Here is a 14,801-nt window from a genome sequence, read left to right as displayed (position 1 = left end):
TCCTCTATTTTCACACATATACGGCCCACCATGATACACTGGATGGGCATCCTATCACAACGGCACAGGTCACCTGTGCCACACACCAGGACCCCATTCTGCTTCAGGTTCTCCGTTACATGAGCCATGGTAGGCTCACCTATCTGACTTGCCAGTTGAAAACTAAATTCATCTCCTGGTGACACCTCTCACACAGGCTCTCGGCTATGGCGGCTGACCTTCTGTTGGCTGCGGAGACTGACACCCATCAGGTGATCATCCCACCTGATTTGCACCACCGAGTCCTATGTTTTGTGTTTCCTACACCTTGGACACTGCGAGATCTCCCTTATGAAGGTGTTGACTCGCCAGTATATGTATTGGCCTGGCATCGATGGCTATATTCAACACTTGGTCGGTGTATGCATGGTGTGTGTGCGACACTAGGCCAGCCCACCACAGTCCTTTGAAACCTGGCCCACACCTCACTATCCGTGGGAACACACCCATCTCGATTTTGCGGGCCTGTTCCTGGGATCAATGTGATTACTCATTGTGGATGCATACTCCAGTTACCTGCATGTGGGGCACGTGGCACCCACCACGACTGCTGCGACACTCATGGCTTTGGCTCAGGTTCTTGCCATTGAAGGTCTGCATCATACCTTGGTCTCCCATAATGTGTTCCAGTTCATGGCAGCCGCCTTTCTGTGAGGCCAACGGTATCAACCACATCTACACCCCTCCATTCTATCCATTCTTTAGTGCCACATCAGAATGACTTTTCAGGACATTTAAACAACAGCTGACACAAGCGGTCGAATCCTCTGCCACCATGTTGTCCCTAACCTTATTCCTGAGCACTTATTGCACTATGGCTATTGACGGCCATAGTCCATCCAAACTCCTCCATAGGCGGCAATCACGGACTCTGCTCCATCTGCTGACCCTGACGCCTTCTGAGCCCCACTTCCACACCTCTCAGCGCTACACCCCAGGCACGGCCGTATGGGCCTGCTCATGTTGGGACAAGGCTGGTTGGACTCCTGCCACGGTAACCGCGACCCATGGGTGGCATGTGACATCGATACAGACACGGAAAGGGCTCGAGAGCCGCTACCATAACCAACGCCAGCCTCGTACCATTTTGCATCACCTCACATCCCCCAATACTCCACCTCCTTCCGGTGGTGTGCATCTCGGCCGTACTGCCTTTCAGTTCTGTGTGTGGAGATACATACTGTCGTTGTTTGGAGTGTCCCTTCATTGTTGTTGTCTCGCCGTGTTTATCGCCTCAGTTCTTGCTTGCTTCCCTTGTTTCCTGGTCAGTCGTAGTGTCTGTCGTCCCCTACTCGCTCGTCTGTCCTGTCTGTTTGTTGTTAGCAATACTTCCAGCGACTACCCCACCTGGCGGCTTCGCATCTCCGTTCCCTGCTGTGAGCCGCTCGCCGGTCACTCTCGGGTATAACAGGTACAATATGATACAGGAATCTTTATTTTGTTTGTGACCATCCGGATTGTAAAATAGATCAACTTCACGATGGGATCAGTTGCTACCCAGCATGCCCAGTTGAGTTGCGTAGGGGCTTCTGGCTACTTGAAGTGTGGCTGTCAGCTATCAGCGGCAGTAACAAGCAGCCAGAAGCTATCCGCAAAAGTATTTTGGCGCACACAAGCTACCAGATTCATGCATGCGCAAAGCAGTCTAGGTTGTAGTGTGGAGGAGGGCTAGTCTCCACGTGAGCCATGTTTACGTTTAGTGATTTTACTGTTTCCTCCTCGTTTACAGTTCTCACTTCAAAAGGAAAAAATTTTTGGAAATTTGTGGTAAATTCTTTTGGGACCAAACTGCTGCGGTTTCTAGGCTTACACACTACTTAATCTAACTTAAACTACTTCACACTAACGACAACGCTTGTAAGACGTCGTGGTCTCCTGACCATCATTGATTACATATTCCGCCCTCAGAATCATATTCCGCACATCAAGACGCTTCATTCGAACCGAAACTCGATAAGATAAAGCCAATGTTATATGAATTCATGTAAACTATATGTAAATATCAAGTAAGCACACCGTGGTCGAAATACTCGAGGCTGGCGTACACACACACATTCAAGACAAGACAGTCACAAAAGCTTTTAGTTCGGAAGAGGCAAACACTGCATGCCAGGACGCCGGTCCCTTCAGAGGCTTTCGCAGGGAGCTATCTACGTCGGCCGGCGGCCACCCTTGGAGTGGACAGCGTTTGCCAAAGGGAAAGGAGGAATGACCCCGTGTTCGGCTTAAAAGCAAATTCTGCTACATTGTGTGGGAATGGCTATCCTATGTATTCTTTACACATAGCACGCAGTTTCAGAGATTTGCACAGGGAGACAGCAAACGCCAAACGCCGATGCTACATATTTCTGGATTGGTCGCCTTAAACGAAACGTCATTCTCCCGTTTTAGAAGACCAATGCTGATTGGCAGACAATATTTCTGACGCCTTGAGCTGAAGGAGTAATGGAAGAGACCGAAAGATATACCCCATCACGTCTGGGGTGGAGAGGGGCCGTTCCGTTGTCCCTCTTGGGGCGAGAACACGTAGAGCATGTGCGCTCTTACATGTACTCAAAGAGCGAGGAACCAGTCTCTCCTCAGTACTTCACTGGGAGAGCACCTCTGTCGACAGCGAATCGGAGTGCGACTCTATATTGAGTCCTTGTGATTAAGCGTTGTTCACTGTGTTGGCCACCACACTACTTATTGTGCGGTGTGAATGGAGAGAGTTATAGTTAATCGCCTAGGAGCGAATTTTTGAGTGGCATCGCGGTGGACTGGTTATCTGACCGGTGTACTACGCCAATAGTTAGACTAGGGGCGAATAGGAGTCCTTGACTTCATCAAGGTGTAGGGAGAGTTTGATTGGCAAAGGTCAATCCAGATAGAACGAGAGTTACCTTATTTGTCAGCAGCGAGCGGCGCAGACAGCAGTCATCGCAGCTTACGGTATTGTGTGCTACAGCACTTGCGAGCCCCATATATCCTCCACAATACACTTCACTGCATTTCACACACGACAGCCTCGACCGTACCTAGCAACATTCTAACGGATAATTATTCAAGTTGAGTAGGCGCGGCTCTCAGCCATTCTGCCAAGTCAATAACAATCTTAAACTTTGTATAGAAATTTCATTAGCGAATCCTATCCTTAAGAGGTTACTTCACATTCCGAGAAGAACCCGGAAATAACTTGTTAAGTTCATAACTAAAAGTGCCATTGTGATTTCTCAGAATTTTTGCAAAAGTAAATAATAATTTTCGTTAGTTTCATGTTTTTCTTACACTAACTAGCACTACTCCAGTACCCAAGTATCCCACTAGTTACGTAAGAAATATTGTGAATTTTTGTGTCATTTCCTTGCAGCGGACGACTCCAGAAGATATTTATTGCTGAAAGTTTTTCAGGCATTTCTCTTTAGAACGTTAGGAGCATCTGTCTGACTTCTGTAGTAGTGTGGGGGTGGAAATTGCATCTTGCAGGAGCCACAGGGTAAAGGGTACATCTCAGATTAATCCGTTGGGCAGAATGACAGAATAGCACCCACAAGCTCACACAGTCACCCATGCTCTAGGAAGGACTCGGACCTCCGATGGGGGGCGCCGCGCGAACTGTGGCAACATACCCCATGCAGCAAATGAAAACAAAACGGATTTCTGTATTTCTGTGGCGGGAGCTGTCAAGCGAATTGAAATACATTCACTTAATTACAGAGGGCTAAAATATGTTATAAGTTTCAGTTTTCTGATTTGATTTAATTTCCACGTTTTTGGCACTCAAGCATTAATCGCCTTGCATAACAATGAAGTTATTTTTGTCGGTTCGCTAAATAAATGTGGCTTTTATTAATCTTTTCCGCGGAGGCAGTCAATTCATTAGAATCGAAGTGTTTCATTTCACAGTATTGGATAGTCTCAACTGTTCACTATATTTCAACTGCACATTTTCATCTTCTGGCACGTATGGCTTTATGCCATAATGAAGAAGCAAAGATGAGATAATACAGTACAAGTTAGTACTGCCAATAAAATTTGCATCTCGAAAACCGTACTGAAAAGCTTAATATCAGTTTGCGCCTACTTCATAGTGAATCTGGACATATGGTTGTGCACTTTAACCTGAATTATGCATTTTAGTATGGTTTACGAGATTCCTATGCTCCAGTATCCTTTTTTGTTCTGTTTTTTTAATGACATCATGTAACGGAAAATATTGTGAATGGTGCTTTGAAGAGCATTAATTTCAAAATAAATTTCCTTTTACAGAAGATGAATTACGTTATGTGTGAGAATTTGCAATGAATTTCTTAAATCACACAGCGTTTGACTCTCATTTACAACTTACACATTGAGGAACTGCCACTTCGAAGAATTTCGAGACCAGAAGACCAAACGTCAATGTCATCATTTAAAATTTTACTGGCAGATTTGTGTGCTGTATCTTAAAGTTTAACACATGCAAAAGACGAAAATTATATGTGAAAGCTCAGCTTTTCTTATAGGTGCAATACGTACATTAACTTAAACCATTAACCTTTCCACCGAGTGAGGTGGCGCAGTGGTTAGATACTGGACTCGCATTCGGGAGGACGACGGTTCAATCCCGGGTCCGGCCATCCTGATTTAGGTTTTCCGTGATTTCCCTAAATCACTCCAGGCAAATGCCGGGATGGTTCCTCTGAAAGGGCACGGCCGACTTCCTTCCCCATCCTTCCCTAATCGGACGAGACCGATGACCACGCTGTCTGGTCTCCTTCCCCAAACAACCAACCAACCAACCAACCTTTCCTATTTGTGTGTTCACGCTACCTTACAGTGATGTCGCTATTGGCTGACTACATCACGTGTCCTGTGCTCTGAATATCTGCTCTCATTGGCTCACGAGGTCACGTGACATGAGCTATGATTGACTTACAAAAGCGCACTTAAGTCTCGATTTCAATTATTCGGAAACTAACGTGCTGTGTTTGTTGGAATTCGAATCTATTTTTTTGGTAAAACGAATACGAAAATATTCAGCTTAAATGTTACTACACGTCAAAGAGCTTACCAAAGCATTTTTGCCGAGGTGTTTTCGTTCTCTGAAGTTCCTGGAAGTTCTACTCTCGTGTATAAAATCTCTACCATTCACGGGATTGATATTTTTACAGCTCCGAGGGAATGTATACTGTCACTTATCATGGAAAAAGTGTATTTTCTCCTTGGAAGAAGTGTATAGTCACGTAGGAAAATATGCTTTTTTGACTGGAAAATCAGGGAAAAATCCGGGATTTTTTTTGTCTTCTCCTTGTACACACACTGAAATAATACATAGTTGGGAAGGCGGATATTTTAAAATTGATTTCTTGTTTAGAGGTTCGTTTGCTAGTTTGCGTATAAGAATCAAATAACTTCAATAGGGACACTATCACAGAGACTGCAAGCAATGAGAACACGGAAGTGTGTTGTGTATACATAAAGAAGCTGTATCTAGTTAGAGAAGAAGCAATATTTAAGCCAACGATCAGTAATCAGTATTTATGAACTTGATGTGACTTGAATAGAGAAAAAGTTTCAGAAATGAAGAAAATATGTTGAAGAGTTACTACAATTTGCAGTTCCCTGCTCTGAGGTAAACTTTAAGAAAATAATTATAACCACCATTGGTGAACGATACTCTTCTAAATGACCATTCGCTGTGGAGATACGTTTCCCAGTGTTATGTACCAACGCTGTATCTGGCAGCTAGCCACAGAATTTCATAATTGCGAGAACTCGTTCACTTTGTGTTCCTGGTGGGAGTGTCAACTAGCACGACACAAAGCGACAGCGTTTCATCACGTTACCAGGTCGTCGGAAAGCAGAAACGGGTAGGTGTGTGGTGTCACCGCCAGACACCACACTTGCTAGGTGGTAGCCTTTAAATCAGCCGCGGTCCGTTAGTGTACGTCGCACCCGCGTGTCGCCACTATCAGTGATTGCAGACCGAGCGCCGCCACACGGCAGGTCTAGTCTAGAGAGACTCCCTAGCACTCGTCCCAATTGTACAGCCGACTTTGCTAGCAATGGATCACTGTCTACATAGCTCGCATTTGCAGAGACGACAGTTTAGCATAGCCTTCAGCTACGTCATTTACTACGACCTAGCAAGGCGCCACATTCTTCAAGAATGTATTCTGAACAGATAATATTGTGAATAATGTACCGTCAAGAGCGACGTTCATCGTTAATGGACTAAAGTTAAGTATTAAACTAATTACGTCCGAAACTTCCTGGCAGATTAAAACTGTGTGCCGGACCGAGACTCGAACTCGGGACCTTCTCCTTTCGTGGGCAAGTGCTCTACCGACTGAGCTACCCGAGCACGACTCACGGCTCGTCCTCACAGCTATACTTCTGCCAGTACCTCGTCTCCAGGAAATCGGAGACCGGAGCCGCTACTTCTCAATCAAGTAGCTCCTCAGTTTGCCTCACAGGGACTTTTTTTTTGTAACCTAATAAACTTTTATTTACAAATTAACAAATACATTGCATGATCAAAGGTACGTTTAGGTTTTACACATACAGTAATCGTATCTTTTCCTATGGTCTTTCTTGTATTTTCTTTATGATTTAGTTCTCTCTATTAAGCGAATTTTGTTTCTAAGTATGTACTCTTTATTTTATTTTATTTTATTTATTTTTATAATTGTCTGTTTTCTAGTCTTTTTTTCAGCTCAGTTCTGTGTGCACTTATTAACTTATTAGTGCTGTATTTTTTTTTATGAATATTTAATGGCATTTAATGAGATTAATTTGGTTGTCGCCAAAAGATGGCGTCCTTTAAATTTGTTTGAACCTATTGACTATGACTTATTTCTATGGTACACTCAACAAAACAATGTATATACATATATATGGTTAGTAAATTTAGAGAGAGTTATTTGATTGTGGTTTGTTGAGAGAGAGATTGGGAGGGAGAGAGAGAGAGAGAGAGAGAGAGAGAGAGAGAGAGAGAGAGAGAGAGAGAGAGAGATGGAGAGAAAGTGAGAGGAAATCATTTGATAGATGATAGTATATCATTGCGAATCGTCATTTTGCATTTAGTCAGAACTGTTTATGGTTGCCACCATTATTAAAATGAATGTTAATTGTGCAGTACTTACATAATCACTTTTGGACACGCAGGAGATCACCAATATTTTAGCACTTTGCCTAGCTGTGTGACGATATGATTGCTGTATCGCACTCTTTCACATGTGAGAACGCTGATGATGCACTGCCACTTGACACACAAGCACAATCAACACTCATTTATCACGCACTTTGAGGATGTTGGAGGATGGGAGGGTGTCTGCGTCAGCAAAACGGTGGGTCTTGAGGGGCTATGGGAGGGCGTGGTGTGTCGGCGTCGTGTGTCGGCATGGTGTGTCGGCGTCGTGTGTCGGGGTGGTAGAGGCGGCGGCGGCGGCGGCGGTGGCGACGGCGGCGGCGGCGGCGGCGGTCGCAGCGTGTGGGGACGGAGGGCGTCTTTGAAGGCGGCGTCCAGCGCGATCTGCAGATAGTTCTGGAACGTCTGCCGGTAGACTGAGTGCACCCCGATTGCCAACAGCGCTCGGCAGACCGGTTGGTCACCCATCCAAGTACTAGCCCAGCCCAACAGCGCTTAACTTCGGTGATCTGACGGGAACCGATGTTACCACTGCGGCAAGGCTGTTGGCTATACAACGGACTGGTCCTTGATAATATTGAGTACCGCTTCTTGCGTTAGCAACGCTGCTTCTTACATTGCGTAACAAGTTGACGTGATACTTCACAGTAGTATTGCCGTCCTACGGGCCCGGTTCGATTTCCGGCCGGGTCGGGGATTTTCTCTGCTCAGGGACTGGGTCTTGTGTTGTCTTCATCATTATTTCATCCCCATCCGGCGCGCAGGTCGATCAATGTGGCGTCGATTGTATTAAGACCTGCACCAAGGCGGCCGGACCTGCCCCGTAAGGGGCCTCCCGGCCAGTGATGTCATTTCCACTAAGCTCCTACTGATGCTAGCTACCCGTCGCTTTCCGACGACCTGGTAACGTGATGAAACGCTGTTGCTTTGTGTCGTGCTAGTTGACACTCCCTCTAGGAACACAAAGTGAACGAGTTCTCTCAATTACGAAATTCTGTGGCTAGCTGCCAGATACAGCGTTGGTACGTAACACTGGGAAACGTATCTCCACAGCGAATGGTCATTTAGAAGAGTATCGTTCACCAATGGTAGTTAAAATTATTGTCTTAAAATTTACCTCAGAGCAGGGAACTGCTAATTGTAGTAACTCCCAACATATTTTCTTCATTTCTGAAACTTTTTCTCTATTCAAGTCACACCAAGTTCATAAATACTGATTAATGATCGTTGGCTTAAGTATTGCTTCTTCTCTAACTGGATACAGCTTCTCTATGTATACACAACACACTTCCGTGTTCTCATTGCTCGCTTACAGAAGCTCTCCTGCGAACCTTGCAGAACTAACACACCTGAAGGAAAGGATATTGCGGAGACATGGCTTAGCCACAGCCTGGGGGATGTTTCTAGAATGAGATTTTCACTCTGCAGCGGAGTGTGCGTTGATATGAAACTTCCTGGCAGATTAAAACTGTGTGAGGGACCGAGACTCGAACTAATTACGTCCGCATTCTGAATTCTCATTCCTTGTCATGTTCCAGACCTCACGTCAGTATAGTTCTTCCCTCCTCACGCTAGCCTGCGTCAGCTAAAACGCGTGCATTTCGGCCTCCACTCGCAACACACACTAACACAAAATGTTGGCCTCGTGCCACCCCCCTCCTCCCCCCCATATCCGCATCGAGCGACACCTGTGGGCTTAGGATGCCGCGGCGGCCTTCATGGCCTGTTCGGACGGAGTTTACTTTTAGTCCGTTGGTATAACAGATGCGTTAAGCAAATAGGGCTCGATATAAATCGCTGATACATTCGTATTACGAAACCGTATACGGTCATTACGAGTGACCTTGGGTCGACACCAGCCGGTATTTCACACTATAAATGCTGCAACATTTGAGTTCAAAAGGTAGCTGTTGGTCAGAAGGATCGATGGCGTACACGTACTCGATTTCCTCACACGATATTAGCGCTAGGTATAGCACTTAATAAAAGCAAGTCTTCTGGTCCAGACTGTATACCGATTAGGTTCCTTTTGGAGTATGCTGATGCATTAGCTCCATACTCAACAATCATATACAACCGTTCGCCCGACGAAAGATCCATACCCAAAGACTGGAAAGTTGCACACGTCACACCAAGAAAGGTAGTAAGAGTAATCCACTAAATTACAGACCCATATCGTTAACGTCGATATGCAGCAGGGTTTTAGAACATATACTGTGTTCGAACACTGTGAATTACCTCGAAGAAAACGGTCTATTGACACACAGTCAACATGGGTTTAGGAAACATCATTCCTGTGAAACACTACTAGCTCTTTATTCACATGAAGTGCTGAGTGCTATTGACAAGGGATTTCAGATCGATTCCGTATTCCTGGATTTCCGGAAGGCTTTTGACACTGTACCACACAAGCGGCTCGTAGTAAAATTACGTCCTTATGGAATATCGTCTCAGTTATGTGACTGGATTTGCGATTTCCTGACCGAGAGGTTAAAGTTTGTAGTAATTGACAGAAAGTCATCAAGTAAAACAGAAGTGATTTGAGGCGTTCCCCAAGGTAATGTTATAGGCCCTTTGCTGTTACTTATCTATATAAACGATTCGGGAGAAAATCTGAGCAGCCGTTTTCGGTTGTTTGCAGATGACGCTGTCGTTTATCGACTAATAAAGTCATCAGAAATTCAAAACAAACTACAAAACGATTTAGAAAAAAATATCTGAATGGTGCTAAATGTGGCAGTTGACCCTAAGTAACGAAAAGTGGAAGGTCATCCACATGAGTGCTAAAAGGAACTCTTTAAACTTCGGTTACACGATAAATCAGGCTAATCTAAAAGCCGTAAATTCAACTAAATACTTAGGTATTACAATTACGAACAACTGAAATTGGAAAGAACACATAGAAAATGTTGTGGGGAAGGCTAACCAAAGGCTGCGTTTTATTGGCAGGAAAATGTAACAGACCTACTAAGGAGACTGCCTACACTACGCTTGTCCGTCCTCTTTTAGAATACTGCTGCGCGGTGTGGGATCCTTACCAGGTAGGACTGACGGAGTACATCGAAAAAGTTCAAAGAAAGGCAGGACGTTTTGTATTATCGCTAAATATGGGAGAGAGTGTCACAGAAATGATACAGCATTTGGGCTGGAAATCATTAAAAGAAAGGCGTTTTTCGTTGCGATGGAATCTTCTCGCGAATTTCCATTCACCAACTTTCTCCTCCGATTGAAAATATTTTGTCGACACCGACCTACATAGGACGGAGCCATCACCACGATAAAATAAGGGAAATCAGAGCTCGTACGGAAAGATACAGGTGTTCATTCTTTCCGCGCGCTATACGGGATTGGAGTAATAGAGAATTGTGAAGTTGGTTCGATGAACCCTCTGCCAGGCACTTAAGTGTGATTTGCAGAGTATCCATGTAGATGTAGATGAAGTCTGTTGTAGATTTCCTGCTCGTACTGAACACCGCCAACAGCCGCCAGAGACATATCTTCCTCTTCGTAAGCACCAGTCACGAGCGCGGCGCTGCTGACAGCTTCCAACGCAGATGGGAAGGCCTGGGGGTCTTCCGTGTAGACGTGGGCCTGGACACCATCACTCCTAATACTTCAGTAGAGCAACGAGGCCTACCAGCACAGCAGGTCAGGGCCTGTGCACTCCTAGACCATATGACAACTGTCATCACGGTTCAGAGAGCAGGAAGAGCCACAGTTATGGGAGGGGATGGAGGTCCTCCTAGGAGGACATTTGTAAGCCACCTACACACACGCCACATTCTTCGAGTGCGGAGGGTGGAGAAGCAGCATCCACTTCTGGAGTGGCTGTCAGGCACTCGCAGTGCACCCAGACAAGCAGCGGCAGAGGACTGCTGTAGCATCGCTAAAGGAGAGATGCATTTGCAGAAAGAAATGGTTAAAAGTCACTTTTCTTTTGCTGTGTACACAGGTTACAACCACCCCCTCTTTCCTGAGGAACCAGCAAGTGGTGAACTGGAAGAGTGCCTTCTGATACTAGCTCCATCTGCCACACCTCCAAATAGTCGCCACCTGCGCCAGTATACAGACTCTTTAAATTAACATAGAAGTGTCGTGCTCCTTGAGAGAGGACAAGTTATTCTCCTATTTTCACATAAGGAAAATTATTAGATTTTATTATGACCCGACGCACGTTGAGTTAGGCTCTAGAAAAGTTAATGGCCTAAGGAGACGATGATGGAGCCTGGTAGGGTGCTAAAAGTATGAGGTATTTTTATGATTCTTTGCTCACAGAAATGGCATGTTGGGAGCTGAAGCAATTGGCGGCGAGCCCATCACTCAGCAAATCTTGACGGAGAGGTCCACAGATTTACAGGCCAGATATGCCAGCCCCTTTTCGAAACAGGCCTCCAGCAGAACAATGCCACGATACCTGCCATGGCACTAGCTGAAGCTTGGGCTGGGCGCGACAGTCTGAAGGAACGTGTCTACACAGTGGTATCATAATTCAGGCATTGTGTGTAGATTAAAACTGTGTGCCCGACCGAGACTCGAACTCGGGACCTTTGCCTTTTGCGGGCAAGTGCTCTACCATCTGAGCTACCGAAGCATGACTCACGCCTGGTACTCACAGCTTTACTTCTGCCAGTATCTCGTCTCCTACCTTCCAAACCTTACAGAAGCCCTAGTTCTGCAAGGTTCGCAGGAGAGCTGTAAAATTTGGAAGGTAGGAGACGAGATACTGGCAGAAGTAAAGCTGTGAGTACCGCGTGAGTCGTGCTTCGGTAGCACAGATAGTAGAGCACTTGCCCGCGAAAGTCAAAGGTCCCGAGTTCGAGTCTCGGTCGGGCACACAGTTTTACTCCGCCAGGAAGTTTCATATCAGCGCACACTCCACTGCAGAGTGAAAATCACATTCTGGATTGTGTGTAGAACTACACATAATAAAAGCTCACAAGTTTTAGTATTCACTGATATGCAAATATGCCTGTGAACCACTTCCATCGGCTGTCTCAGTTGTGTAAGAAACTGTGGCGTCTGAGAAACGTTTAGAGATTGAATATTTACTGCATCATAGCTAACTCTAACAAGCTCTACTGCACAGGCGATTTTGATAAAGATCTTTAAGATTGTATCTGTTTGCTTGTTGCTATGGGAAGTGACACGACTTTGGAGAAAATCGTCTCTTTCCCCTCTGCGGAAACATAAAAAGGCCAGTAATTGGCTGTTTCTTTTTTTCCAGAGACGCAGTTTTCTTAACTCTTGTCCTGGTTCGACATGAGTTTGTGCTGTCGTGTGGGAGGGAAGATTTAGCGCCTCTAGAGCCCTGTGATTGGCTCAAGACAGGGTGAAGGCGGTGTCGTTGATGCACTTTAAGGGAAAACCGAAATCTTTTTCTGGAGAGGTTCGAGGCACTCGGGAGCGGGACTTTGGTCTGGAAGCAACTTCTGGTCGAAGCTGTGGCATGTGTTGTTGGTACTTGGGACCTGTGCTAAGACTGACTTCACTGGCGAGTAGTTTAGACTGGGGAGTCTGTGGTGAAGTTCTTACTGTACCGACAGTATGACTTCAAACGTCTCGGACTACTCGATTGCCGAGGGAACACTTACTCGTTTTTGGTTTACCAGTCTTAACGTTTGATATCCTTGTGCAATCTGTCGTATAAGTGAGCCAAATTGGTCCTTGGTACGACCAGCGAATGGGTGTGTCACACACTGAAATCTACTGTGATTTCAGGGCTCTGGTAGAGAGTAAATTGAGACCCGTCTGCCTGATCTCTAGACCGTGAGATTTTTGCATTGTTTTTCGTGCCCGCGATCGATTCACAGGTGCCGCCTCCACGCGTCACCTCCGCCGCACACATCTTGCCAGCTGCAATGTATGTTGCCGCAAGAAGTAAACAGGGTAACGTACTGCCATTCCGGTATTGTCATGGCGTACAGATCTCAATCGCCACTTGCTCTCAGCTGCACATATTTAGAGAAAGTACAGTAGATTTGATCAATCAAGGTCTGCTCAGCGCCATATCCATTCAGATTGCGTGATCCACATTTTTAGGGCCAGAGTATTTGACCCACTCCATTAGTTATACAGTCTCTGCCACCCAGGATCATTGTCCAGTGTAGTCTAGAATGATGTGTTAGTTGTTTACGGTATTCAATCAGTAACTAGTTTAGTATAATTTATGTCTGTTTTAAAGAAAAAATAAATGTTGTTAGAACACTAAAATTATGACAACTTTCTCAATCAATTTATACAGTCCCATTAAAGTTCACTTTCATTGTGGCGTACCATGCCAGCATCTCTGATTAATGGCACCTTCTGTGACCGTCAGATAGTGTTACCTAGCGTAGTCAATCTATTTTACGTCCCTTGCGGAGAATTTTGCATTGATGGCACCTTTTGTGACCGTCAGATAGCAGTTGCTGTTGCATAGTGAAGTTTCTATTCCCCATGTTTAATGTGATGCACTGAGTAAAATAGATTCGCGTTGCTGTCGCCTAGACATAGTACTAATATTTAATTATTGTGAGTATTTTCATGTTTTGGTTGTGACTTCTGTCTCACTTGATTGTTTCTGACGGCGAACGGCGTTGTGCTGATGTGTTAGGATTGTGGTGTCACCGCCAGACACCACACTTGCTAGGTGGTAGCCTTTAAATCTGTCGCGGTCCGTTAGTATACGTCGGACCCACGTTTCGCCACTATCAGTGATTGCAGACCGAGCGCCGCCACACGGCAGGTCTAGAGAGACTTCCTAGCACTCGCCCCTGTTGTACAACCGACTTTGCTAGCGATGGTCCACTGACAAAATACGCTCTCATTTGCCGAGACGATAGTTAGCATAGCCTTCAGCTACGTCATTTGCTACGACCTAGCAAGGCGCCATTACCAGTTACTATTGATGCTGTAAAACATGTACCGTTAAGAGCGATGTTCACCATTTATGAATTAACGTTAAGTATTCCACAGCTACGTCCTTTTTTTGCTTGTCTAATTTCATTGTCCTGTTCCAGACCTCACGCCAGCCTGCGTGAGCTAAAACGCGTGCCTTTCGGCTTCCTCTCAAAACCGGGTTGGCTCTCTTGCCAATCCACAACAAGGATAGATTGAGATTTTTGTTTGTTAGCATAGACAAGGGTGCTGCTATTTTAATTCGTTGTGAGGGACTAGGAATCAGTAGCTCGCGCGAGCGTAATTTAGAGTAGAATCTGTGTGGCATAGGAATGTGTAGTGTTTAAATTCGTTTGGGACAGAATTATAGTGCATGCTTATAACAAGCAAGGCACATTTGTTACAGAGTAGAGGAAGTAATTGTGTTTTGTTAACCATGGATCCACGTCAGATTATTTGCGGTGACCAGGCAGATACAACACGGGATTCTGAAGTAAATGCAGCTGCCGACCGGGCAGAAATGCCGAACGTAGAACCTGCAGAGTATGACGACATGTCCCAGTCAGCCGGCCGCGGTGGTCTAGCGGTTCTGGCGCTGCAGTCCGGAACCGCGGGACTGCTACGGTCGCAGGTTCGAATCCTGCCTCGGGCATGGCTGTGTGTGATGTCCTTAGGTTAGTTAGGTTTAAGTAGTTCTAAGTTCTAGGGGACTTATGAGCTAAGATGTAGAGTCCCATAGTGCTCAGAGCCATTTTTTGTCCCAGTCAGATGACGA

General features: G+C 45.5%; 1 protein-coding gene and 1 pseudogene across 1 annotated transcript in view; both read right to left on the bottom strand.

Annotated features, from left to right (window-relative positions):
* Window positions 1–7,282: 7,282 nt before the first annotated feature.
* The window catches only part of LOC126188816 (WAS/WASL-interacting protein family member 3-like), a 53,982-nt gene continuing 46,463 nt past the window's right edge, over window positions 7,283–14,801 (bottom strand). The window contains exon 2 of the mRNA XM_049930429.1: window positions 7,283–7,555. Within this exon, the coding sequence (XP_049786386.1) occupies window positions 7,283–7,555 (273 nt within the window). The remainder of the gene's footprint in view (window positions 7,556–14,801) is intronic.
* On the bottom strand, window positions 7,583–7,700 carry LOC126189760 (5S ribosomal RNA; annotated as a pseudogene).

Source organism: Schistocerca cancellata, chromosome 5 (assembly GCF_023864275.1).
Source record: "Schistocerca cancellata isolate TAMUIC-IGC-003103 chromosome 5, iqSchCanc2.1, whole genome shotgun sequence".
Lineage (NCBI taxonomy): Eukaryota > Metazoa > Arthropoda > Insecta > Orthoptera > Acrididae > Schistocerca > Schistocerca cancellata.
This window is presented reverse-complemented; position numbering and strand designations above follow the sequence as displayed.